Below are 26162 nucleotides of genomic sequence, written 5' to 3' on the forward strand. Positions count from 1 at the left end.
TTGGCGAGGCCCCATCCATGTCCATCCATCATGGGTCCGTGGTCCCCCGTCCCCAATCACCAATCACCAATCGAGAAATATTTATTTACTCGTTATTATTTCCACTCCTTGCTTTTCTATCGTCAACTCTATGATCTTCCTCAAACGCACTTCAGGTCCCTTTCCGGCCAATAGCTTGTGAGCTGTTTTGGGGTTACTTACATGTGGGATATCCTTCTGTGCGCGCGCGGAAAATGGGTTTACGTGGTTTTTATCAAGACCTTGCTTGCTGCTGAACGCCGTGGCTGTGGCAAGCGGTGGCGATGTCTCCGATTCAAAAGGGTGAGGGTTTGTCTATCTATCTGTCCCTTCAGACTCAAAAATCAAGGTCCAAAGATAGATACGAACCCCGATAGGCGAGTGCACTCTCTTTCCCCCAAAGACCGCGGGGCCTTTGCCAACGTCATAAACTGCCAACAGCAGAGGGGGAAGAGCTCAGAGACTTGAGCACCAACTCGTGTGTGTGGCCTGCGAAAACGGAACCGCGGACCATGGGTGTAGCCACGCCACCAAAACATAAACCACGCCCAACGACAACAATAGAGCACCCGACATCACATCCCCGGGTTTTCGAGTTGGGTGGCGGCACAACACGCTCATGCCAGAGACACGGCCTCCGACTGGTAGTCTGATAGACTAATGAACTACTAGAGTTTCAAAAATCCTTCGTCTGCAGAGGTGATATCATAATTTCTAGGTGTCTAGATGTGGTGGATGGAAGGTATCTGAATACAAATGCGTCACAAGGAGGTGGTCAAGAAGAGGGAGAATAAATGGACGGTTGGGGCGGATGAACTTCAGACGACACACAAATCGGGAAGAGTGATTGCTATTCATTTCCATTTTCTTGGTGTATGTATATATACATACATAAATACATATACAGTAGTGTATGTCTCCAGCCTGGTGTATGCAAGCCCGATGCGTGGGGACGGCTCCTCACGTAGGAATGGAAAGTTGACCTCTCATTCATCTGTCTTGACGTTGGCGTTCTGAACCTCTCCTCTTCCTGCATAATAACATTCATCCTCTCTCTTGATAGGATACCGAATGCCGTGTGGTTGAGTGCGGCTCAATCTCTCCCCATCCGTCCTTCCCTCACGGAGCCGAAGGCATTTCTGGGGATGCCTTCATCTCTCTGTGGGTTTGTGGTGAGGACATGAGGGTACTCCTTAAAAAACGCTTTAGGCATTGGTGATTGGTGGTAGACATTGTCGTGCTATGATCCGCAATCATTTTGATTGATCGATGCCATGTCAAAGCCGCACCTGGAGAGGACGGGAGAACTGGCCCGTGAACCCTCAAGCTTCAGGTTTGTGGTCGTCGTGCTACTGTACGCGAGGGAACAGAGAGTGAGGACAGTCACGGGTACCTCTGGACCACCTTGGGGTTGTTATAGTCATCGCCCGTCGATGCCGTGAATGGTCGCCATCTCCGTCGTGTCTTTGTCCGACGCCCGAAATGGCGATGTCGGCGTCTCGCATGGCCGTGGGCAGAGTAGGTTCCATTCCAAAATGTATCCAGCCTCTCAAGACCAGCACCATTGTTGGGGACTCGTGATCATGACAAATGACAAGAGGAAGCTCTGTCGCTCGAATGATTCCCAGTAATTGGCAGCTGATGCCCGAACAAGTCCGCCCGAGACAACAGGCCCGTCAATCAACTGCATCGCTTCTTAATTCGTAAATCGTGGTTGTGAAGACGGTCGTAATCTTCGCTAGTCTTCGCTTGCGATCTTTTCGCTCACTCCTCACCGCTGCCACTCGAGCTCGAGCAGGAACTGCTGCCGGAAGTCGAACTGGCGCTCGCACTCGTGGCGCGCGTCCTTTCCCTTTCCCTTTCTTCCTTCTCCTGCCGGGCCTTAATCTTCTTCGCAGCCTTGTCGATGGCTTTCCTCCTCGACGCACTCCACTTGGACACCTCACCGGCGTAGTACAGGCGGTACGCCACATCGCTGTTCGTCATGCCAGGCTTTATCGATTCGAAGGTGTACACAGGTCCAAGTGCCGGGTCGACAGTCGGCTCCAGGACCATTTGGAGGCCCTTTTTACGGAGTTGGGGATTTAGTGATTTCATTTTTGTGTGTTTAGATGTACAAGCTGAACCAGGAGAAGTGTAGCTTCACCGTGGAAGAATGTGGGCATCTATTATACCTCAATGCACGGCTCTCACGTGACCGGTAGAGTATCCGCGAGATGCCGAGTCTGCGCCGAAACCACAGAAATTTCTCGCCTGGTTGAACTAGCAAGGATCATGGCGCCCCCTTTTGAGCGACTTAACGCCACAGACTCGATCGCGGAAGCAATTTAAATCACATTTGTGTATAATGTATCTGGACACGATCAGCTGATATCATTTCACCTGCGTGCCCAACGTACCATATATGAATACTATAGTCTAATTTTCGCTCCCAATCCCTTTCCTTCATACCAGAGCTTCTCCTGCCACTTACCTATTTTTATGCCAACATCCGCTTTTGCATCCAATTTCAGAGTGCCCCCTAGCGCATCCCTGATTGTGCCCAGGGCGTTACCGCCCCATTCGACGGGCAGCTTTGGGGTGAGATTCTCTCCGGGCTCGATCGCGAAAGGGTAATTCCATTCGATCGTTCCGACCTCTGACCCATTGTACGAGGCAGCTGCTGCAATATTGGTGACATAAAAGGCGAGCGGCGACACCAAAATGAATGTTGCGGTCGACGAAAAGATATGCATCTGCTTCCGTCAGCCAAATTCTGTAGATGTGAAATAACGTACCGTAGCTTCTCGCAGAGGATGCGACACCATATGTGGAGCTGGTACTGTCATCTCCACGCCAGGATCAGGAAAATTCGGTATAGAACCAGCATGGGTCTTGATCGTCAGACTCGTATTATAGCCCGAGATATACTGGGAAAGCCACTCTCTCCCGATTTTGCCGACTTCCCATGAAGCATTTGCTGTAAGGTTGTTGGGACCGGGCACGACTTGTTGCGAAGTCGCCCATGCATAGCCGACGCGAGTGTTGTTGACCCAAATACTGACATTGCAGTAGGGAATCTTGGCCGAATAATCCGTGGGATTCGTCACATTAACCCTTGCCTGCAGAGTTAATGAGGTTTCCGACGTGGCAACGACTTCCATACCCTTTATTTCTGGCATCTGAAAATCCCCAGCTCGAAGCGGATCGATGAAGATTGCGCCCTCTGCCGGGATTCTTCGGACTACAAATTCCCCCAGAGCTGTATGAGTGTTGACGTCAACAGTTGCATGCACTGTAAGGGAAGCCCCTTTTCCGAATATCAACGCTTGAACTACTTGGGAGAATAGAGCCTGGTTCTTGATGTCAAGTGGTGCATCCTTGACAATGGACTGGATCAACAGGTCATCGTCGACCTGCGTCGCATTCGCTGCTTGCCATTTGGAGAGATCAAGGTTCCCAAGAAGCTCCCCTTTGTAGAAGACGTCAGCATCTGCCCTGACTCTATCAACGTCCAAATTGACGTTCATTTCAGCAGGTAGGCCAATCAAAACTTTGACAACGGCTGATATCTCGGGGTGTGAGTCTGTCATAGGATCCGGTAAAGCAAAGTGGACATCCGTCAAAGTGAAGTTTTTGATAAGATTGTCAAAAGGATGACCTGGAAGCGTGAACGGAACCATCGTACCCTGTAATATCCTTCCTATCCATTCTGGGGTGTTTTCGTCTTGTTGCCCTCCGCGAATGTAGACAGTGGTATCTCGGCCAGCGAGGTAGTCGGCAACCAGACTGTCCAAAGGCGATGATTTTGAGCCAGGACACACTGACGTCAGAGATGTAGGTAACTGCTTCACCAAGCCGATCACACTTGCGCTGATGTTTTGCTTTGGTAGGATGTGGATGACATCTGTCTTGGCTGTTCCGAATAGAAGGTAATTGTCGGAGCAATCTGGCAAAAGAACCTCGAACGCTAGCGGCGGTACATCGAATTTCACAGGGTATTGATTCATGGCAGAAACGATGGCCATGGCCTTGACACCTTCGGGATGTCCAGGCATGCCATACTCGGCAAATCGGAGTTGTTGGATATCGGGCTTTGGAACCGCCGGCACATCCTGGCCCTTGAATTGCAGAGTTTGCGAAATGGTTTGTTTGCCCAGCTTGATCAATCCACTTTGTAGAGAGACAGTTGCCATGGCATTGACAGTGATTTCATGCAGTTTTCTATCCAGGAAATCCTTGGCGACTCTTTGAATCCCGTCAACATCGCCCGGCTCCAGATCAGCAAAGAAATCGAGATGATTGAATCGACGGTTTCGGATGTTGAGACGAATAGGGGGGATAGTGACGGTCCCTAACAAGACATTGTCATACGCAGGAAGGTAGACATTGACCTCTGACTCTTCACTCTTGACTTCCTTTGCCAGCCATGTCCCGAATCTGCCGAGATTCCTCGTTGCCTTGTTGCGGACTCTTGAAGCATCCATATAGAAATCTCCTTGCACCCTAGCACGGATACCGAGGGAGGTGAAGGAGTCGATGGAAAGGTTGGTGGGCTCAAAAACGACGCCTTCTTTCGCATATTCTTCAATTGTAGATGGTAGAGTGAGAGCAAAGCACACTGCGACTACCACCAGGCATAGAATAGTGAGGGCGATTATGCTAGGCCATCTCCGCTGCTTCTTGGGCTTGGGAGATTCCGGCGATTCGGACAACGGAGAGTGTACATCACCATTGGCGTGGTTGGAGTAACTCGATCGAGTGTCATCTTCAGGGCCAGAGAGGAGAGGAGTGCGTTCCGAGGGGGCCGGCGAGGTCTGAGGTGAGGCCATGATGAGCAGGCGGAGAGCTGCTCCGTGAAGGAGGTTTTAAATCATGGATAGGGAGCGTGGGAGAATAACAACAACAGTAGAAGTAGTAGCGCTCGAAGTGGTGAGACCCGAAGAAAGTGGTGACGAACACGAAAGATGCAACTCGTCCTGACAATTGGCGCTCCACGATCTGCAAGGAACCGAGCTTGGACGGGCTAGTGAAGCTCCAGTAGCGGAGCAAGACCGTTTGATGTTTTGCGGGGCGAACACGCAGGTGGAAAGTCTCCCGAAAAGTCCCGTGGCATTTTCTATCTCAATTCCCGCAGTCTTGTAGACAACTTCTGGATATCACCAGGGGTGGTCTTGCAGCATCCACCCACAATGATTCCTTTCCATTTATTCCTCTCTTTAACCTCTGTTATGATCCCATATACTTGCTGATCCCACGGCAATTGGCCTTTGTCGTTGCCCACCCATTGCTGTAACCCAGTATCGTACACTTTACCACCAGCGCCATCGGGGTAGATGATCAGCCGTGGAAGCTCTAGAGCATGCGCATTTGCGGCATATTCGAATCTCTTGATCAAGTCCCTAATCCTGGAGACCTTGGTACAGTTGATGCCGATTGCGTACGGCGTTCGATCTCCTGCCAGCATGGTCTTGACCAACTCCTCGACGCCTGTTCCGTCTGGTAATTTCTCGTCACTATCTGGGAAGACGCAGGAGATCCAATATTCTTTGTCGTCCACTCTTTGCATCATCCTTCTCGCCGCTCTGACTTCATCGATTCTCGGCAATGTTTCAATTGCGACCAGATCAATGTCGCTCCATTCTTCGCTATCCACAAAGCACAAGATCCTTTCGAGGTGGAAGTTGAGAAGATCGTCTTGGGTCATGTCCCCGTATTTTCCGGTGTATTCAGTACTAGGAACCATGGTAGCGCCGTACGCACCCAAGCTCAGAGCTACCAAGCCAAGTCGCCCATTAAACGCTTCTCGTGCAATTCTAACCGCGGAGAGCATGTATCTCCTCGCCTCTTCTCGACCAATGCCGTGTTCGTGGATAACCCGAGTATTCTTGAAGCCGTAGAAACTGGCTTGATAGGTGGCAGTAAGAATAATTTCAGCCCCAGCATTTGCAAATTCACGCTGGACCGCCCTGAGAATCTCAACGTTGTTGATGAGCAGATGGGATGACCATAGAGGTGTTGCAGACGAAAATCTTATACCTTGCTCATCTTCAAGTGTGGTGCCCAACCCGCCATCCAGAAGGAGGATTGGCTTTTGCAACAAGGAAGAAGTCATTTCTCTAGGACGTGAAAGTGGATTTGAAGTAACATCACCAAAGGAACTTTGTGGTCAGGATCTGGCAAGACAGAGTACAAAACATGTGCATACACTCAAGTGGAGGAAGTTTCCCCCTCCCGGGGATCGACGAACCAAAACTCTCAAACTGCGGAGCACGACGCCACATCTTCAATACCTGCATCGCAATGTTTTTCTCCCCGGCGTGTGACTCGCAAAAGAAAATATTTGCTTGAGGAGTCAAACGCCGCCTTCATCTTCAAAAAAGTCTCCTCCAGGTTAGCATTGCTGGCAATGTGTCCTACCCTTCGTTAATACCAGCCATCGGACCACCAACGTCATGGCAGCGCTACGTCCCTTTCAACTCCCTCTGCGCCAATATGGTCGCTCACTCTCTACCTCTACAAAGCCCAGTCCCCGTCACCTCCTGTCCATATCCGAGCTCACACCGACCGAATTAAGCACGCTCGTGAACAACGCAACAACCTACAAGTCATCCGCCCTGCAGCCAACATGGCCCAAGCGCACCGCCCTCTCCAATCGGACCATTGCAATGCTCTTCTCCAAGCGCTCGACGCGGACAAGAATCTCAACTGAGGGGGCTGTGGTGGCAATGGGCGGCCATCCGATGTTCCTTGGCAAGGATGATATACAGCTTGGTGTGAATGAGTCACTATACGATACCTCGGTGGTGATATCGAGCATGGTCGCTGGGATAGTCGCACGAGTCGGTCCACACGCAGACATCGCAAACCTCGCAAAGGACAGTACTGTGCCAGTCATAAATGCGCTGTGTGATACGTATCATCCCATGCAAATCATTGCCGACTTTGCAACTTTGACACAGACCTTCTCTACACCGGCAGAGAAACTACAAGGATTGAAGATCGCCTGGGTAGGGGACGCGAACAATGTGTTGTATGATATGTGCATTGGGGCAAGAAAATTGGGCATCGAAATGGCGGTAGCCTCCCCAGAGGGCTACAGTATTCCACAGAACATCAAAAAAGAAATTGAGGCCGCGGGACCCGGCACCCTTTTTGAGACAACTACGCCCGAGGAAGCCGTCAAGGGGGCCAATGTCATCGTCACCGATACATGGATTTCCATGGGGCAGGAATCTGAGAAGCAAAAACGCTTGACCGCATTTGAGGGCTATCAAGTGACAGAACAGATGGCTCGTAAAGGAGGGGCGGCGCAGGATTGGAAGTTTATGCATTGCCTCCCACGGCACCCGGAGGAAGTTAGCGATGAAGTCTTCTATGGGCCGCGATCCCTGGTTTTCCCAGAGGCACAAAACAGGCTCTGGTCGGCGATTGCCACGTTGGAGGCGTTTGTGGTGAACAAGGGAGAAGTGAAAAGGGCAGAGTAGTAATAGATGTTGAGCGAGTTCTTTGATGTGTCATGTTTGTTACACGATCAGCCTACGCCATCCGCCAGCTGGAGAGACCATGGATAATAGTATACCATCCCAGGTCTACAAGGAGGCGGGGACATTTCAATACACCGACTTACCAGAGGGGTTTTCTCAATTATAGAGCCAAATGAAGGCTTGTGATTGGACCCGCTGCTTGGGAAGCACATGCCTCGGTCTTCAAACTACACGCATCATTTCCCGACCTCCGACGTCGACATGATCTGCTTCTCTCATTCCACGAACACCAAGCTCCGCCTGCTGACCGAACGGTGCCCAGCTTCTTCCTCGCTGGCGGTGAGCCATAAGAAACTGTAACTCCTGGCTCTCGAAGAGTCTCGACCACAGTCACAAGGATAAAAGAATAGACCTCATGGAAGTCTGTCTCCCAACCCACCCTCCTCTCTCCCCATCTCTCTACAGCAATCCTCACCCACTTCACCGTGTCCCTCTCGTTGTGCCATTGCGCCTTGCCCTTCAGTAACACACACTCAAGATATTGACTATCAAATGACACAGTCCCCTTCTTCGCCTCTGAGTCGCTCCTCGTCCTTCGCCCCGGGCCCGCATCGCCGCTCTCATCCAAACCTCCAACACTTGTCCCTCGCGCCCTTGACCCCCAGATACCCAATCGATCCGGCCGACTACGCTGCCTACTTCGACCCAGCGACATCGGAGCTACACACCTCCGCATCCATCTCCCATATCGCGAGCTTGCCGTCCCCTGGTGGAATTCTGTCGAGGAGCGGTTCCGCAGCACAGTCGCGGGCGCAGTCGCGAGCCAGTTCCCGGACGCGACTGAACCAGAAAAAAAAGAACCGATCCTTCGTGACGACTCAAAACCCATTACCTCTCACAGATGGGACCACTAGCATCCCTCCGCCTTCTGGGGCGCTGACGAGTGAAGGTCTCGGTCACAAATCCATCACCCGTCTCTCCGCCCTGACGAACCTCTCACCGCACCAGACACACTCTCCGGGAGAGTACTCGGGCAGCCGGTCCCTACACAAAGCCGATTCTTCGTGGCTTATTCAGACAGGTCTTACGTTGACCGAAGGCTCGAGAGAATCGAAGGGCCAGTCATGGATATTCAAGCGTGACTCTTCCACCTCCTTGGCTACACCGATTGACGAACGCCCGCCGATGACGGTGAGATCCGGCAGAGCAACGCCGAGCGGCAACCTCAGTCGACGAGGCAGTTTCCAAAGACGCAGCAAGAGATCCTTGGCCATGACCCCCGTTCCGGCCACGACGCCAATGATCGAAGTAGACACGGGCCCGGACTGGGCCGACGAGCAGACACAGGCGGAGATTGCGGCACAGATGGACGCAGACTTTGCAGATGAACTGGACGATGGCGACCCATACGGCATGTTGGATTTCGAGGCTCAATTCGACAGCGACGATGAGGAGGAACTACGGAAATCTATCAAGGGTTACAGACTAGGGCGATGGATGGACGGGCTTGTGGATGTCTTTTTGCAACTAGAAGACGACTTTTCCACTCCTCAGCCCGACCTGGAGGCCGCAAGGCCCAAGACCGGTCCCGAAATTGCTACATCTACTGCTCCGCCAGCCAAAGACGCCGACCACCCTGGGCCGAGTGTCCGGTTCGAGGACTCGGTCGAGCCGCCTCCAGAAAGACCAAAAGGTGTCTGGGACGACGTTGCCTGGTTTGGCCGCATGCTGGCGAGGACCGTGCGGTCTTAGGATGACTCGATTAACGCGAAAATGTAATTTTGTCTCCCGCTCCAAACAATGTCCATTTTATACCTCTCCTGCTCTTTTGTTTGTCCAGCAATACACTGGGTCTCCCGCCCCAACTTTCGTGCGCTTTTTCTCTTCTAGTTGTTTTCCTCGCTCAGATGACCACATAACCACACTACAACAGGACAACACGACCACACTCCAGACAATACACACTCACGCACACACATCCCCCTCTTTCCTAGCTAGGTATCACTGACGAGAATAGACCCTCTTGCCGCCGAATATTTGTTCAGTCCGCACCCCCCCAGCAAGAAGGTTTAATAATCTTCGCTGTGCCATGCCACAAGGCGAGAGTGTATGTCGAATGCACGGTCGCAACTCCGCTCAAGGGCCAAAAGACGACAGAAAGGGGAAGGTAGGTTGAGAAGGACGGAAATAAATCGGTCGAGGTGGAAGTGGTAAAGGGAGATTCCAGAATGATTGCTCACACTGGGAAAAAAAAGGGGGAGGAGAGGGCTGGGAGTAGAGAAAGGGACAAGAATGATAATGTAGATAGATACGCCAGCCATGCAGCCAGATAGAATCATTTTGATCGTGACGTGAAACCCCTATTTGCTCATGAAGCCTCTGTCCAAGCCGTGGCTTGAAGCACAGCTACCTCCAATGTCAGCACATGACTATGTATCTGGCAGGGTCGAAGTGTGGGAGAAGCGGTGGTCTTGCACTTCGATAACGCCACTGCCGCCACTCATATTGGCTTGTCTTACTGCCTTCGACAAGCCCAATGCTCATGACCCGGTGTCCATCATCACCCTCGAGCTTCGTTGATCTAATCCGAGTCGTCAAGAACCGCTACAGTGCTGCAGATCCTCTTCACCGGCCGCTCGCCGAGGAAGTTGACCTCATCCTCATCATTGTGGCCACTATCTCGATTTCTCTTGAGTTCAGCGAGCCGAGCAAGATTGGCGTCGGCATTTTCTTTCTTGAACTTGATCCTCTGTGCCTCTTGCGCTGCCTGGGAACTGGAGTAAGTAACCTCCTGGGGCCATCCGCGTGCTCTGACATACCTTGAGTCGCCGGGCCAATTCCTTGAGTTCATCTGGCGACATAGTCTCAACATCTCTTTCCTCCAACGGCTGAGGCATTTCAGGTCGTTCGAGAATGCCAACGGCTTGCAAAGCTTCTATTGGGAAATCAGTCCTGTAATGCTCTCTCAGCGTTAAAGTCATACCTTTGCTGCGGTATTTGAAAACGAATACTGCATATGGCTTGTTCTCGATGTTGGCACCATGACGCAAAATGGAGTTCCGACATGGCTGGGGAGGATCGAGACTGCGGAGCACATTATTATTTGTCTCTCCAGACCTTTTCAGTTTCCGTACCTCGCTCGCATATCGATTGCTGCGCCTTTGATGGCCTTCTCGGACACTGGCCCCGTGGCAAAATCTTTTACCCTCACTAGCGTACCGTCCATGCCTATGTCACGCCGCTTCCAAACTTCCACCTTGATAGAACCAAGATTCTGGTATCTTTCTTTGTCTTCTTGCCTGTAGTCATGGTCGACTAGAGCAATCAGTAAGCAACCCTAATTGCGTGGTCGATTGACATACTCGACGAAAGATTGTTCCAACGAAATCGACGGAGTTGCTGGCCGCAACCAGATGAAGCTGTTTCTTTGACTCCGTGGATCCTGGAGCTCCACACATCAAGCTCCTGGTAGCATTCCTTGTGACAACATCTTCCTCGAAATCGGGTTCCATCGATGTTGACGCAGAATGTTAGGAGATCAGCTCCGCCGAAGCGGAATCCCTCTCGAATTTTGCATTCGATTTGAAAGTTTGCATCAGGTATACCTTGGATATATCTCACTTGAGTATCAGAGGATAAATATATTGCGTCTTCGGAAGTATCCTCGGGTGGTGGGTGATACTCTTGGATCTCCTCGTCGTCGACCACAATGGCGACTTCGACCTCTTTGATAACTGCCATTTCAGAAAGTGAGAGCTGACCTTGGTTGAAGGAATCAGATGAGGGCTAAGAGTGATGTAGATGGGGTCAACAACGCAAGAAGATGTGATAAAGCCAAAGGTGGTGCACAAGTCAAAGTTGAGAGACGATTATGATGAGACATCAAGCTGTGCATGCGCAAGTAATCATCCGGGTAAAAGGGCAGAACGAATGATAGATATAGAGACGGAAGGCATGATGAAGTGTGGTGAGTCCAAAAACTTCCACAAAATCTACGTGAAATATAACTGCGGCAGACGAAGCTGAGAGATAGGTGAGGGTCGATGTAGTTCAGAGAAGGAGTCAAGATGAAGCCTTTCCTGAATTGCGTGGTAGAGGTAAAGAAGTGAAGGTGAATCCACTTGAAGAGGAAGCGGAAGGCGGAACGGTGCGTGACCATCTCTAGCGGCGGGAGAACATGCAGCCTTGTGGTCATTGTGGCCAGCCTTGTCGCCAACCACGCCAGCCACCAGCCTATCACGCCTGAATGCTGCCCGTCAACTCAACTTTCCCATGACAACGGCCAGAACAGCAGCCAACTTGTATTTGTATGGCGTTGAAGTGTATCACTTGACCGCTTTGACGACCCGTGTGACTCCAGTGCACGTGTACCAGTCACAAACAGCATAGAAAACAAATAAACTGCGCATCCCACTTGGTTCTCTCTCTTTCCCTCTGTCCTGCTTTCCTACATACCTCTCACACCATCCCCTCCGCCTACTTGGCTATAAACACCAACGATGATGTTTTCTACAACCTCTCTCGTCCTCTCCCTCCTCCCCCTCTTCCTACAACCAAGCGTGGCATGGGGCTCCCTCGGTCACCGCACCGTCGCCTACCTGGCCTCGACGTACTTCACGCCCGAGTCCACACGCATGACGAACGACCTGCTGAACGGGCAGGACATCTCCGAAGCGGCGCTCTTCCCAGACAAGGTGCGGCACATGCCGCAGTTCGCGTACACGCGGGGGTGGCACTACATTGACGCGCAAGACTCGCCGCCGCAGCGGTGCGGGATCAACATGACGCGGGACTGCGCCGTCGAAGCCGGGTGCGTCGTCAGCGCCATCGCCAACCACACGGGCCGCGTCGCCGACCCGTCGCTGCCGCACTATCTCCGCGGCCAGAGCCTGCGCTTCATGATGCACTTCTTCGGCGACGTGCACCAGCCGCTGCACACCGAGGCCGAGGACCGCGGGGGCAATGAATACGAGGTGGCCTTTGACCGGCGGCGCACAAACCTGCACAGTGTCTGGGACACGCTCATCCCTAACAAATATGCCGGCATGGACCACGACGACGAGTTCACCGCGGCGTGGCTGTGGGCGCAGAGACTCTCTGGCGCGGATGACAGCAATGAGAGACCACTAGATGGAGAATGCCTGCACGATGCGGCAGATTGCGCGCTGTCTTGGGCCGGCGAGGCAAATGGCTATGTGTGTTCCTACGTGTTGGCTCATGACGTCCACGACCAGGACCTAGGCGGCGACTACTACGAGGGTGCCATCCCCGTCATCAACGAGATGATCCAGAAGGCTGGAAGGAGATTGGCCGCTTGGGTCAATGCCATATCTGCAAACTACAAGCCCAGCCATGCCGGTGATATCGACGTTCAGCACGCAATACAGATCCAGTGACACCCTTCTCAACAATGAGATATCTCTTGTCCGCAATGTCGGGTCCACCCCCTACAATCAAGGCTTTCGTGGGATAGACAGAGAACACTAACGATCTGTTTTGGCGTGACTCAGACTCTGGCTTGACCATTTGTCTTTCCCTGGTTATCCGCCTATAGGTTGTGAACATGGTGCTTTTTCCAAATTCCTCATCGTCTACAATATCATAGCCAACTGCGGTAATGGTGAGATCACAAAGTCAACCCCGCTAGGCAGCCACATATAAACAAAGACGAAGCAATGAGGCCGCGTGGTATTCAAGCACGGCCCGAATCCTCATTGAACTTGTGCCAAATCTGCGTCACTCGGGGCTGTGATCATAGCAAATTCTCTTCACCCCCATTGCCCCATCCCAGCCTTGTAGCGGCGGCTGATGGGACTCGAAACGTTAGTGTTACAAAAGAAACACAGCATTTGTCCTTCCCGGACCTGTAATGACCACACACGACAACCTCTTCTTTCCTCAAAGGACCTGCTCAGCCAATTGTTCGCCCTGTCGGTCAACGGCGTCCCTCACACTCCTTTGTGCAGATGTGACCAGCCCCCCATAATGATCCTCCAGTCGTCCCTTTTCTATAAAACTTCTCAGTTTGGCCTGTTCCTTTTCCATGTCCTTGCGAATGCCTTCCACTTCACTTTCAGCCAACCTATCTTGGAGACTGACGGGGAATGCGTCATAGCGCAGGAGGTCGCTGGGTGAAAATAAACGAGCCGGAGTCCCCTCAGTCTGTTCCTGCAGGAAAACATGTTGTAGAACGCGGAACAGACAGGATTGATGCATCTCTTCCTCCACCCGCTGGTCATCTTTGCCGCCAGTCTCATTCAAAGCAAGCCACTCGTCGCGGATCATCGCCCTTCTCCAGACAAGCGCACGAAGATCCTCTCGTTTCGGAGCCGGCAGGTGAGATTCATCCACAATTTTCAGAGCGAGAATAAACTCCTGACCGTTGACTTCAGGATCCTCTTCAGGAGGTCCGGTCCAGTCTTTCGCATCCATCAACGTCAGCAGGTTGACCAATTCTTCGGCGGTCAAGGGTGTCTGACGCATCAGGGTTTTTAAGAGCTGCTTCAGCTCTCTTTTCAAAGCGGGCGTCTTTGCCACGACTCGACAGGCAAAGATATCCCCAGCCAGATCGCTCGCGGCTTTCTCATCGACGGCTGCACCGACCAATCCCATGACGTGGCGGTAAACCTGCTCCTGAATGGCGATCATCGAAAGAGCATCATCGTATGCTTTCACATCCCTGTGCTTGCCGCTACCCTCGTCCGCAGCCAAGGTTGCAAGCTTACCGAGTGCCAACTCGGTCTTCTTGTTCCAAACATTGCTGGTCTCCTCCCCAGCTACCTCCTGAAGTGTCCTTGCTGCATGGTCGAAATCATCGCACGAGATAACATCGTGGATCCAGCTGAGTTTGCCGAGCTGTTGATGAGCCCTGGGAGCTATCCTGAAGAACCAGGTGAGGAATTTTTCTTTCTCTCCATCCTCCTGGCCCTTGACTAGAAGGCTTCCGCACTCCCCATCAATGAGCATCTGACTGAAAGAGGCAAAGGCCCATCCTTTGCCAAATCTACCATAGTAAGACTCGGCTCTCTCCTGCATTTCCTCGAGTTTGCGTTGATTGTCCTCAGCGAGACTTGGGTCAGCTTGAGCTTCAGCCACCAGTTGCTTGTAGTAGTCGTAGTGGAGGGTTACAAGATCTGCGTAATATTTCAACTTTTCCGCCAGCTGAATCGCCCCGGGCATGTTGAACAATGCAATAGCTTGCAGGGCTTGACCCAGTCTTTCTTGCTCCTCGCGCTCGAGGTTACTGAGTTCATCCTTCAATGCGTCGGGGTCGGTTTCATTGGCTTTTAGATGGCATTTCGCCTGAATGGCCTCCTCGCGCACCAGTCGCGAAAATAACTCGAGTTCGGTTGGTAGACGACTAGCTAATTCTTGAAGGGCCATTCGACTGGGTGCTTCATGAGGCTTTCCATCTAGATCCGTCGGCATTTTCTTCTTTTTATTTCTCCCGTGAGCAAACTCCCACCATTCGTTCAAAAACTTGCAGATGTCGTATATGAGACCCTGTCCGAATCGCAACGGCTCCGGAGTTGATGTCCAAGGATGAGGAATCTCGATCGGAAAGCCAGATACAAGTACGCCACTCTCGAAGACCTCGTCTCCAAGTCCGTAAAGAGGCGCATTGTCTTCACGAAATTTGAAGGCTGCGGAGTATGCTGCAATCCAGAGATCAACAGCTTCTTTCAAGTAGTCGGCAACCACACTGGGATCTGTTACATCCATCGGTTCAAGTTCCGGGATGCAGCTGACTAACTCAGACATAAGATGGCCGACGTTCTTAACACTGTTCACAAGCCAATGTCTAACGCGATCTTTCTCCCCCTTTTCAGGGTCAGGGTATTTTTGCCGAGACTCATGCAAAGCTCGAAGGGTGAAATCCAAGTATGACATCTCGCGGTCGGGTTGTGGGTATTTTCGTTGAATCTCTTCCTGAACCTTCCACACTGCGTGGGCAGCGGCGAGCTTTTCTGCGTTCAATAGTAATCCAAAACGCGTCAAGCGAGATACCGCGGAGGGATAGTAGTTTATCACGTGTTCGGCCAGATCGTCGAGGGCTTTGGCACGCAGTCGCATTTGCATGTCGATTGAGGGTGCTGACTTGGGAAGATGCTTGGATGAGGAAGACAAGATCTCCGAGCTGATCTCTAGAGCGGCTGCTTCAATCTCCTCAGGTGGAAATGTCTGGTTGGCATGCTTGAGGTCCAGGGGGTTTTGTTTGATGGTGCCAAAGAAAACTGCTTGTTCGATTTTGCTCTTCGCCGTGATTCGGTCTCGTTCCTCGGCCTCATCCACATCGACTTCCTCGTCATCGCGAAGACGGGAAGTTAGTTTCACCATGCCAAATCCTCGCACCCCAAAGACAAGAGACGAGTGTTTATCCGAAGCTTCAAGCGCGAAGCCAAGAACCTCGTAGATAGTCGACTCTTGGAATCGAACGCAATCTTGAAAGGGTTCAGGCAATGCCTCCCGTTCCATAAGCAATTGAGAAGATGGGGATTCCCGTATTCTGGCCAGGGAGAACAGCACGATGGCAGTCTCGAATATAACGAAAGCCACAGGTTGAGATTTCGAAACACACAGTCGAGGTCTCCAGTGGCTCGATTCTGTCGATGAAGAAGAAAAGCAATTAATCGGGTGCACCACTTTGACTTTCGCCCCTTGGTCGACGATCATCTCGATAATATGATACCTGGTTTCCTGTTCCGTTGAGCTGGAAACTAGGACTATCATTGGGGCACCATGGCTGTCTCGTCGGCTAAGGGCACTGCTCGGTCCTATCGAGAGTTCCACATCCAGAACTTTGAAGCGCATCACATCCGGCTGCGCTGATCGTAAGGCTTCCAGAATCTCGTCCTTGAAGGTGAATGAGTTCTCGAGCGAGTTGCCGACAGCCAGATTCGTATTCCAGAATTCTAGATCAGCATCCTCTGTGGCGATAACGACATCGCGTTGTCCTTTTCTTGAGCCTCCAGCTTTGATTATGGGTATCCCTTTCCTTCGATCGGAGCCGAAAACATTTCTGATGCTTCCAAATATACCTCCTGCCGCGTTCGTGTATTTGCGAAGGAACTGGACGCCAATTCCAGGCCGCCCCATCTGATCACGTATTGTCAAGTGCGCCACACGACCATGGCGGAGTGAAAGAATAAATCCCGATGGCTCTGCATTAACCAGCTCTTCAACGACTTCGCCACTCATCATCCCTGGTATCGATCCTTGGACGCTTGAAGCTTGACCAGGTATCACAGAGGAAGCGTTGGACAGGGTTTCCCAGTACACGATTTTGCCCCATTTTGCCGACACTGCGACGATGCCGGGTTCTCCGCTCGCAGATTTTGCCGTGAATGTTGCATGAGGTAGAGGGTCACCAACCGAGGCTGGAGGGAAGGGCAACTTGAAGGTGATGACATCCTTAGACGGCGGTGTTGATGCGGTTGAGTTGTAGGGCCAAATTATGGCGTCGGTATGCGTCAATGCCAAAGCGTAGCCGTATTCAGGAGAAATCACACATGAATATTGGATGTTCGGCCGATTTCTGATCTGGTCTGGGAGCGCAGGAAGCTGGGCAACGGTGTAGAAGTCGTTATTAGATAAAGTCACCCCAGCATTAGTGTTGACAGCTCGGTCGGCGCGCTTTTCTGCTTTTTTGGCTCCTCGCAAAGTCAATTCTTTTGTCGGCGCCACTATAACCGCATGTCCATTGCTCTTAACCTCAGCTGCATCCTTCCCTCCCAGATCACCAACCTTTGATTCGGCCGGGGGTTCAAAGGTGTCTCGTCGCAGGGCAGATCGTTTTCGCTTCGCTTGAGGTAACTTGAGAGAGTCTTCGGGGCCTGCTGCCTGACGTGTTCGTTTAGGACGCAGCGACTGAGTCCGCGAGGTATCTGCGGAGAACATCCTGCACTGCGGACAAGAGGCAGGCCCGACTGAAGGAAATGAGGAAGAATTAGAACGGCTGAGCCGTTTGTGTTGATGACGGCGGGAATTGTGCAATGTTATTGCCGTGCTAAACCCCGGAAGGCTCCCTTTCGCGTCCGTTTTCGCCAAGAGAAATGTAAAACCGGCGGCCATTCATTCCTCTTCGGAAGCATTCTTCGCGTCCACGTCTAGAAGAGCCACGCTGGGTTTGTCTGCCGCTTTAAGAGAAACACGTCGTTCTTCTCGTACCGAGTACTCGGTACAAGTAATGGTGTTGTTTCTGCTCCCTGCTATGTCTTCAATCTACAGTCGAGAAACCCCTTCTTTATGTGGGCGACTACCACACCTCTTCGTTACATCAGGTAGCTAACATTAGCCGTCCACCTTTTTTGGCTCCCCATGAACCTATCCAGCCCTAGACACAATCCGACGTTACAGGTCAGAAAGCTGCAATACGCGTTGTGGTGTGTCGCGCTTCATGTGGCGCGAATGGGTCGGTGAAGCCCCTCCAGTGGCCACATATCGTCCGAAGGAATCGGATGAGCATAGGACCAGCTCAGTCTTGAGATTCTTGCACCAACTAAAGATTTCTAGATCTGCGACATTGCTCGCTTCCCACGACTCCTAATGACCTACCAGCACTACGATTTGTCCTTTCGCAAGTTCCGATAATCTACGCCACATAGCATCCAAGCCTGGACGTGGTGAACTTGTACAGGCAGAAGGAGGAACATATGAGGGTCACCTCCAGATCCGAATTCGGCCTCGAAGTACGCAGTCGGTGTCCGCACGCCGACGAGTGATTCAGGTTGGTCACCATCGATTTGGGAATATAGAAGTCATCCTAGATAATACGAGTATCCTTTGGACAAATGTGTTCGTAGCTACTAGATACGCTTGGACAGCTTAGTATGCACCGTTAAAGACTAGAGAACTCCGATTTTAAAAACACGTTATGAGCCTAGATGTCAGCATTCTCTTGTAGGTCGATTGTTCGGGAAATGACACATCTACGCAGGAATCAAAGCAACGACGGTGTCCGATCCTCAGCTCGAAAAGTGTTAGCAGAACGAGTGGAAGAACTGCCAGTATGACCTGTTGTCACAATTCCCGGTGAAGGGTTTGGATTCCGGCTAAGCTAATACATGTGTGCTTGAATCATTTCTCTCCGCCCTGTTCCCAGGCCATTCATTCACTTCAGTCGGTTTGCTTGCAGAAGCAAGTGCCTGCTGCATGGTAGCACAGTATACATTCGTTCAAAGCACCTTCAAGCGCCATATATCGAGAATGACAGTCGGATCGTCATCATCTCGAACGAGTCTCGTTGATTTTGTGGTATTACAATTTCTTATCTTCATCATCATAGCTCCCTCCCAAAGTGCTGGAGTCGGTGCTCTCTTCCTTGGACAGAGTGGAGGCCTTTTCGATATCTTCGTCGGTAGGTCCGTGCAATCCCTCCTCAAAGACAGGCTCGGCGTCGACGGTTTCGAACTTGGTCTTGAAATCCCCGAGGACTTGGGTGCTGGAGTTGGAACGACGGCGAGAATTGGTGAACTTGTAGTCGTAGTCGTGGACTTCATCGCCTTCACGACCCCTGTCAACATGTCAGTGTCTCGAGCGCAGTTGACAGTCAGTTGAGGGGTAGCCATACCAATTGCCCTTGCCGCCACCTTGCTTCTTCACACCCTTTGGATCGGCGTCAACGTGGCCATGTTTAGCGAAGTAGCGAGGAAGGCGTTCTTCAGGGAGGGCGGAACCATCAGCAATGGCACTGTGGTTGCGGTCATTTCCTTTGTTGGTTCGAGTCACTTCAGTCAAGGGTTAGTCAGAGTAACTGCTGGCGGAAGAGCTGGGAAGACTTACTGATGGAGTAGAGGGCGAGGACGGATGGGATAGAGTTGGTTGAGAAGGTCGAAGTGATAGACGGAGGGTTGTGGTGATGATTTGAGACTGATAGTGAGAACAAGAGTCAGTTATATGAAGTCGGAGTTGAGGATTGGGCAACAGGGATAAGAACGACACGCGACCCTGCAAGTGAGGTCAAAGAGAGAGAAGCTCGGACCACCCCTTGTGTGTTGATCATTGATGATTGGAGAGGGGGTAGCACTTTGGAACTCACCACACAGTGCACTTCGCTTACTCTTGGGAGCAGATAGCAATACGAGTTGAAGAGTGGGTGAAGCTGGAAGTGAGAGATGGAAGAAGGTAAAAGAGGTTACGATTGACTTCTAAGCAGAAAGGTACCTTTAGTTTGGGAGAGCAATCAGTAAGTCAAGGGAAGACGAAAGCCGGACCAGTGTGGAACCTTAGAAAGCTCTAGATGGTGAGAGTGTTGTGATTGGGGAGCAGCTGGCAAAGAAAGACGCAGAGAGGCCAGCTGCTCGCATGACCTCCCTGCCTGTTCTGGCGCCTTCTTTCCCCTCGCTCCAATCGTCAGGGCGCCTTCCCCGGATTCCACATCCTTCACCTTTCCCAATGGGCTCTTTTAGCGCGGGGTTTGGGCCTTTGCTTGCCTCCACTTAAGCATCCACTTGGTACCTACAGTAGGTAAGGTGTTCATTTTCGATGCCCATTTGTCCATGAAGAAACACATAAGGCTGAGCAGAACTTCCCCCGGCAACCCCATGAGGGAATTTCCAGCAGAATACAATGGGCAAGAATTGGGGAATTTGCTAATGTGATGACCGGTGCCACCAGCGTCGATGTGAAGTGGATACTTGTACATGCGTGACCAACTACGAAAGAATATTGGGGCCTACAGGTCAAGTGATAAAAGCCACAAAATATCGCAAAATGGGCCCTCCGTGGCGGTCAACATTTCCACATTGTGTTTCAGTCAGACGTCAAGGCATTGTCGAAGTGGATTTGCCCCCTGAGACAAAGCCTCACACTCTTGTACTTGTATTACTGAGCACATAGCTAGCAAGCTTGGTACCTTGGTACCCAGGCACCCAGGCACCACCAACTGTCTCCTGCTCAAGTGGTGTGAGGGCGGAGTTTTCCGGCAGCTTGAAATCACGTGAGAGGGGTCGCTATGGGCTCTGGCTGCAGCACTGGAAATCTTGCATCAGATAGTTATCATTTCCCAAATGCGAAATGGTTTCATAGCTTCACTTGCCCCAGGCATTCAGGTACCGAGCTTCACAGAACCTCCCACGCGGGTAGGGATAGCAGGAAACAACACCCGCGGAATTATACCTTGGGTACTAGCACCACCTGTTGTATCAGTCCGCTGCAGGGCCCTTAGCGTCATAACTACCCCTCTAGCGCCAGGGCAAGTCTCGATTTCTAATCCTGGCCTTTTATCATTCATTCTTTTCCCAATTACTCTTTTACCCTCTACTACCACAGCCTCCTAGGTCCCTAATTTTCCGATTGTCGCCCATCTTGCTGTCAAAATGTCGCCCTCCGTTCTCATGGACATCTCTGACGATTTCGTCATGCCCGCCTTCAAGGCCCCGCAGTCATCGAACCGCACACTCCTCCTTTCGCCACCGTCGCTCTCGTCACATCAAGAAATACTAACTGGCCTGTTGGAAATGCACGACCGCGCCCACACCGACTTGCAGATGTTGGACAGGCTGTCTCTCGGCCTGGTTTCACTCCCTCAGTCCACGTATGATGTCATCACAATCCTTTCCGATGCAGATGGATCACGTCGTGAAAGTCAAAATCTGATCAATCGGGACATATTGGCTTTGCTGGTCGAAGCTTTGAAGAGTGGTGGTTATTTGCGCAGTCAGGACGGGTCTTTTGGGGCAGTGGATGGTCCAGAGAAGACCGAGACCATCCTCGCGGGGCTTTCTTTCCAGCCAGGAGTGGGGTTCGTGAAGCCAAACTACGGGGCACAGGACTCGGTCCCTTTAAAATTTGGGAGAAAGAAGACATCACAAGCCGCTGGCGGCCTCACCAGCGCAAGGAACGGCGAGTCTGTGTCACTGCCGGTCAATGGCAAACGGAAGAGCACGGACGATGCTATTGTGCCTGCGGGTGTAGGATTTGACGATGGGATGGATGATTCAGACGACGAATTGATTGACGAAGATACCTTGTTAGATGAAGACGACTTGAAGAGGCCTATAAAGATTCGTGAGTGGACGGTGTTTTCCAAGGGTGATCAAGCAGCTAACAAATCCAAGCCACTGAATGCCAACCCAAGGCGAAGCGACGTCGAGCATGCAAGGACTGTACTTGTGGGCTAGCACAGAAACTGGAAGCTGAAGATCGAGCTAGACGAGAGAATGCCGACAAGGCGTTGAACACGATGAAGTTACAAGCAGACGATCTCGCCGAGGTCGACTTTACTGTGCAAGGCAAAGTTGGAAGCTGTGGGAACTGCAGCCTTGGAGGTGAGCCGCCCCTCGTTGTTCTTGACTCTTTTGTTTCTAATACGCTGATGCCTGTCAGATGCTTTCCGATGCGACGGCTGCCCGTATATCGGACTACCCGCCTTCAAGCCAGGTGAAGAGGTTCGATTGCTAAACAATGAGATTCAATTGTAGAAGTGCATACTCGGTACAAGTACAAGAGTTTCATGGCATGGCGACGGCGTTTCGGTCGGCGGCATCTTTAGACTGCCATGTAACACAGATATAAAGGTATCCATATCCATGTAGGGGGTCATGAGGAATGTCTTTGTTGAACTTGAATACAATACCCAATGCAAAGATGAAACTGATTCTGAAACTCGTGGCTTTTGGTGCTGGGCCATATTCCGACTGACATGGAGGGGTTGGACGAATGATGTTCGTGGCGATTGCCCGATTGTCAGCCCCATCTCCACAAAGTCTGTCGGCACCTAGTCGCCGAACCCGCTTGCACCCATTTTTTTTCCGTTATTCTAGCTGACCATCTTGCTCCTCTCGTCTCTCCTCTAGACGACGTTGTCTGTTTTGTTTTGACCACTTTGCCTGGACAAACTGTATCGTGGTGTGGCCTTCACGATTTCGTATCGCTCGAACTGCTCAATCGCATCGCTGATTGAATTCTACCACCATATCTGCGCCCTCACCTCGCAATGTCGTTCTCTTCCCTCGTTCAGGACATTGCCTTCCGCGACTCGCAGTCGCAAACTAATGCGCGGACAAGTGCCAGCAATGTCAGCAACAATGACACCCAGTCTACCATCTCTCGGCCATCACAGGCTCGCTCATACACATCTACGGCCGCCACCAGCGTGAGCATTGCAGGCGATATCTCCAGTCAACTGCACGCTGGCTACAGTCATCCACTTGCTAGATCATGGCAAGCAGAGAGACAACTAACAAAGGTTCGCATCCATCAGCCTATTCTTCAGCAGGGTCTCCTCTCTAACACAATTCCCTAGTCAATGCTCATCTATCCACTCTTCATCACCGACAACCCTGACGAGATAACTGAGGTCCCTTCCCTCCCAAATCAAAAGCGCCTCGGCCTCAATAAACTTGTCCCTTTTCTCGCACCTCTTGTTCAAAAGGGTCTACGCTCCGTCATTCTCTTTGGCGTTCCCCTCGCCCCCGATGCGAAAGATGCTCTAGGCACAGCTGCCGATGATCCGGAAGGCCCCGTTATAAAAGGCATTCAGCTCATTCGTCGACACTTTCCTCAACTATATGTGGTGGCAGACGTCTGTCTCTGCGAGTACACCTCGCACGGCCACTGTGGAATTCTCCGCGATGACGGCTCCTTGAATAACGCGATGAGCGTTGAGCGCATCTCCGATGTTGCTTTGGCGTATGCTCACGCTGGCGCTCATTGTGTGGCACCTTCTGACATGAACGACGGTCGCATTCGCGCCATCAAACTGAAGCTTATCGAGGCTGGGCTGTCACACCAAGTCACCTTGATGAGTTATGCGGCAAAATTCTCCGGTTGCTTGTACGGGCCTTTCAGGGATGCGGCAGGATCGTGCCCGAGCTTTGGCGATCGGAAATGCTATCAGCTCCCTCCCGGTGGCCGGGGTCTTGCTCGTCGAGCCATCACACGAGATATCCAAGAGGGTGCAGATATCATCATGGTGAAACCCGCTTCGTCCTTTCTGGACATTATCTCGGATGCCAAGGAAATTGCAAAGGATATGCCCATCGCCGCATATCAGGTTAGTGGAGAATATGCCATGATCCACGCCGGGGCCAAAGCGGGCGTATTTGATCTGAAGACCATGGCTTTCGAGAGTACTGAAGGTATCTTACGAGCCGGAGCAGGAATTGTGGTCAGTTATTTTACACCGGAGTTTTTGGATTGGCTCAGCGTTTAAATTCTTGCGATGAAGAAGTGAACTCATGGCGCAGGACGAGCGGATATGTTGCCTGGGGCTACATGAGTGGTTTCGTGATGTGATCAAGGAGAAAGAGATCCAATGATGGGCACTGATTTGAAGAGACGAAGCGCATGCATGATTGATGAGACATTATCACCCCGACGAGCAACATGGCTTGCAACAGCTGGAGCTGAGTTTGACGCCATGTTGTACATTAGAGCAGAGGGGGAGGAGACAAGCGCAAGAACGTCGTGGGAACAGGTGGAGAGGCAAAAGGCGCAAAAGGAAAATCAAAACCAATGAGTCTCAAACAAGAATTTTTGCTCGAGCGCAAAGCCTGCCTTTTCCTCGCCCACATACTCGTATTTGCCCCAGCGTTGTACAGAGCGACCCGGGTCATACGAAGATACATACATGTAAACTAGTGTGGAGTGTCAGTGATAAAATTCCTTGTTTACCTTGTTGATTTCCCGGTCTTCCCGTCTGCTGACGACAGCATTTCTCTCGCTCTTGAGCTATCCGTCTCGGCAATGCAATGCTAGGGCTGATTTTCCTTGTGTGAAATATATCCGCATGGGACGTAATTCGCAACCCTTTGTCCAAATCTTTCAACAGTTGACTTTGATGTGGTTCCATCGTGGTCGACGACGACGACGAGTGGAGAGGGAAAAGCTTCTGGGCCTCCGTCTCCGCCATGCCGGCATGGCCCTGCGGTCCCATTTGTTTGTTGTTCTGTCGGAGGCAAAGGCGAAGGTGAGGGTGAAGGCGGGAAGGGAGGCCAGAGGCCAGGGAGGGAGGTAGGGGAAGGAAGGAAAGGGAACGTTCATGGAGTGGCGAGGTGCGGGAAACCAGTCATATCAAACACCGAATTCCGTCCACCGAGGAAGAAAAGAGATGCAGGCAGGCAAACAGGCTGGTGGCGGGTAAGCAAGCAGTCCATACTCTTGGGCAGTCTGGATATGATATGATATAATATATCTGCCTGGATGCTGCCGACCGTCTTGGTTTTGGCCTTGGCCTTGGTGATGGTTACACGCTGCGGTGCGTGAGCACACCAAGATGCGTCTTCGTCCACACTGGTCAATCGAGATGCAGAATCCTACCCGGGAAAAGGGGGTAGTGCAGGACAAAAACATAGCGGCACAGGGGAGGCGAGAAACCGACGGGATGATGGGGAGAGGAAGGAAAAAGGCTGGCTCGAAAGTGTGATATATAAACAAGGATCAGTGACTTTTCAACCCCTCTGTTCTTGTTCTTCTTTATTTATTCATTCTTCTGACCTCTGGGGTTCCCGACTCTTCTCATTCAAGGGTCTAACACAGAGTCATCCAGCGTTAGCCTTGATCTCTTCTCCGTCTCGTTCCATTGGGGGATAGCCGCTAACGGAGAGCGAGAAGAAAGATCAGTCAACGTCACCATGATGCTCTCTTCCGTCCTCTATGCCGGCCTGACTCTGGCTGCCACGGCTTCGGCATACAGTATCGACCTCTGGAGCAAGTACGACTACCAGGGGGACCAAGCCAAATTTGTAATATCCCTGGCTCCTTCTTGCTGGCTGTTTTGAAATCAGCAGTCTACCCTCGCAGAATCATGTACTGATTGGAAAGCACAGACAACCGAGTAAACCAAACCCCTGTTTCACCCGTTTTATTAGCCTGGTGAAAGGGAAAGAAGAGACGAAGCTAACCGATCACGGGTGTGAAAACACAGTGGTATACACAAGGTCTCCTGGTCTGGAGGTGCAGGCTCGTGGATTTGGAAATCTGACTTCAATGATGGGTGCTGTGTAGTGTTTTGTCGGGGAAGCACGGTAGGAAGTCCTCTTCTGCTTCACTTTCTCGAGCATCTTATGTTCGGCCCTTTTCCTTCATCATGGCTGACTGATTTTGTTGTCGAGTAGAATGTTGGGAAGTATTGTCAGTCTGCCGAGAAAGCAGAATCGTCGGCCGGAGTGAACAAAGTGGTCATCGGCTGCGGAAACACGACGTTGAACTGCTAGAAGGCAATTTGCACTCACGAAAGGCTTCGCCTCCATGGAGCGGGGTGATGTTCTCTCGTTGACCAACAATCACCCTGGCTCCTTAGCTCGTCTTGTGAACACGATGCGCCTTTGCAGAGACGTAGATGTTGGCGAGTTCTAGATCAGTCTGCAAATTTTCCACAATGATGATATGAAAGGATTGGCACATGAGTAACTCATGTTGAATTTCACTCGGAATCGCCGGGGTCAGCCGAGCATGTTCAGGACACGGATGGTGGTGAATATGGCAAAGTAAAATAGACCAGGGCTTTCCTCATCGTGTGACCTCCGCAGATCCGTGACAAATCAGGAAAGAGTTCTCTCGGTCCCTGTGAAAGCTGAAGGAAGAGGAAGCAGATCCTGGCTACATTTGCGGTCGGGAGACGCGCACGAGAGCGCCATCCTGTGTAGCTTGCAAGCAGAAGACAGAATGACCGACCTAATGGAAGAAAATTGGTGACATCGGCCCTTTGGGATGCAGGCGGATGGATTAAATTTTGAA

The 26162-nt window shown here is 51.5% G+C and overlaps 11 protein-coding genes across 11 annotated transcripts; 5 read left to right on the forward strand and 6 right to left on the reverse strand.

Annotated features, from left to right (window-relative positions):
- Positions 1-1782: 1782 nt before the first annotated feature.
- On the reverse strand, positions 1783-2115 carry Z517_00710 (uncharacterized protein; the record flags this gene model as incomplete). Its single annotated transcript, XM_013433674.1, has 1 exon — positions 1783-2115. The coding sequence occupies one exon, from the start codon at positions 2113-2115 to the stop codon at positions 1783-1785; it is 333 nt and encodes a 110-aa protein (XP_013289128.1).
- A 230-nt stretch (positions 2116-2345) lies between these two features.
- Z517_00711 (uncharacterized protein) lies at positions 2346-4829 on the reverse strand (the record flags this gene model as incomplete). Its single annotated transcript, XM_013433675.1, has 3 exons — positions 2346-2371; positions 2492-2753; positions 2796-4829. 3 exons carry the CDS (start codon positions 4827-4829, stop codon positions 2346-2348), a joined length of 2322 nt encoding a protein of 773 aa, XP_013289129.1.
- A 287-nt stretch (positions 4830-5116) lies between these two features.
- On the reverse strand, positions 5117-6112 carry Z517_00712 (uncharacterized protein; the record flags this gene model as incomplete). The annotated part of the gene is made up of 1 exon (XM_013433676.1): positions 5117-6112. One exon carries the CDS (start codon positions 6110-6112, stop codon positions 5117-5119), a length of 996 nt encoding a protein of 331 aa, XP_013289130.1.
- A 340-nt stretch (positions 6113-6452) lies between these two features.
- Positions 6453-7484, forward strand: Z517_00713 (ornithine carbamoyltransferase, mitochondrial; the record flags this gene model as incomplete). The annotated part of the gene is made up of 1 exon (XM_013433677.1): positions 6453-7484. The coding sequence occupies one exon, from the start codon at positions 6453-6455 to the stop codon at positions 7482-7484; it is 1032 nt and encodes a 343-aa protein (XP_013289131.1).
- Positions 7485-8036: 552 nt separating this feature from the next.
- Z517_00714 (uncharacterized protein) lies at positions 8037-9236 on the forward strand (the record flags this gene model as incomplete). Its single annotated transcript, XM_013433678.1, has 1 exon — positions 8037-9236. One exon carries the CDS (start codon positions 8037-8039, stop codon positions 9234-9236), a length of 1200 nt encoding a protein of 399 aa, XP_013289132.1.
- An 829-nt stretch (positions 9237-10065) lies between these two features.
- On the reverse strand, positions 10066-11225 carry Z517_00715 (uncharacterized protein; the record flags this gene model as incomplete). Its single annotated transcript, XM_013433679.1, has 5 exons — positions 10066-10251; positions 10304-10419; positions 10468-10568; positions 10619-10799; positions 10847-11225. The coding sequence occupies 5 exons, from the start codon at positions 11223-11225 to the stop codon at positions 10066-10068; spliced, it is 963 nt and encodes a 320-aa protein (XP_013289133.1).
- Positions 11226-11983: 758 nt separating this feature from the next.
- On the forward strand, positions 11984-12880 carry Z517_00716 (uncharacterized protein; the record flags this gene model as incomplete). The annotated part of the gene is made up of 1 exon (XM_013433680.1): positions 11984-12880. One exon carries the CDS (start codon positions 11984-11986, stop codon positions 12878-12880), a length of 897 nt encoding a protein of 298 aa, XP_013289134.1.
- A 502-nt stretch (positions 12881-13382) lies between these two features.
- Positions 13383-17381, reverse strand: Z517_00717 (uncharacterized protein; the record flags this gene model as incomplete). Its single annotated transcript, XM_013433681.1, has 1 exon — positions 13383-17381. One exon carries the CDS (start codon positions 17379-17381, stop codon positions 13383-13385), a length of 3999 nt encoding a protein of 1332 aa, XP_013289135.1.
- Positions 17382-18740: 1359 nt separating this feature from the next.
- Z517_00718 (uncharacterized protein) lies at positions 18741-19975 on the reverse strand (the record flags this gene model as incomplete). Its single annotated transcript, XM_013433682.1, has 4 exons — positions 18741-18996; positions 19054-19210; positions 19266-19352; positions 19945-19975. The coding sequence occupies 4 exons, from the start codon at positions 19973-19975 to the stop codon at positions 18741-18743; spliced, it is 531 nt and encodes a 176-aa protein (XP_013289136.1).
- Positions 19976-20800: 825 nt separating this feature from the next.
- Positions 20801-21904, forward strand: Z517_00719 (uncharacterized protein; the record flags this gene model as incomplete). Its single annotated transcript, XM_013433683.1, has 3 exons — positions 20801-21491; positions 21542-21751; positions 21810-21904. The coding sequence occupies 3 exons, from the start codon at positions 20801-20803 to the stop codon at positions 21902-21904; spliced, it is 996 nt and encodes a 331-aa protein (XP_013289137.1).
- Positions 21905-22419: 515 nt separating this feature from the next.
- On the forward strand, positions 22420-23637 carry Z517_00720 (uncharacterized protein; the record flags this gene model as incomplete). The annotated part of the gene is made up of 2 exons (XM_013433684.1): positions 22420-22671; positions 22729-23637. The coding sequence occupies 2 exons, from the start codon at positions 22420-22422 to the stop codon at positions 23635-23637; spliced, it is 1161 nt and encodes a 386-aa protein (XP_013289138.1).
- Between the last annotated feature and the right edge of the window lie 2525 nt (positions 23638-26162).

This window comes from Fonsecaea pedrosoi, assembly GCF_000835455.1.
Source record: "Fonsecaea pedrosoi CBS 271.37 unplaced genomic scaffold supercont1.1, whole genome shotgun sequence".
NCBI classification, from domain to species: domain Eukaryota; kingdom Fungi; phylum Ascomycota; class Eurotiomycetes; order Chaetothyriales; family Herpotrichiellaceae; genus Fonsecaea; species Fonsecaea pedrosoi.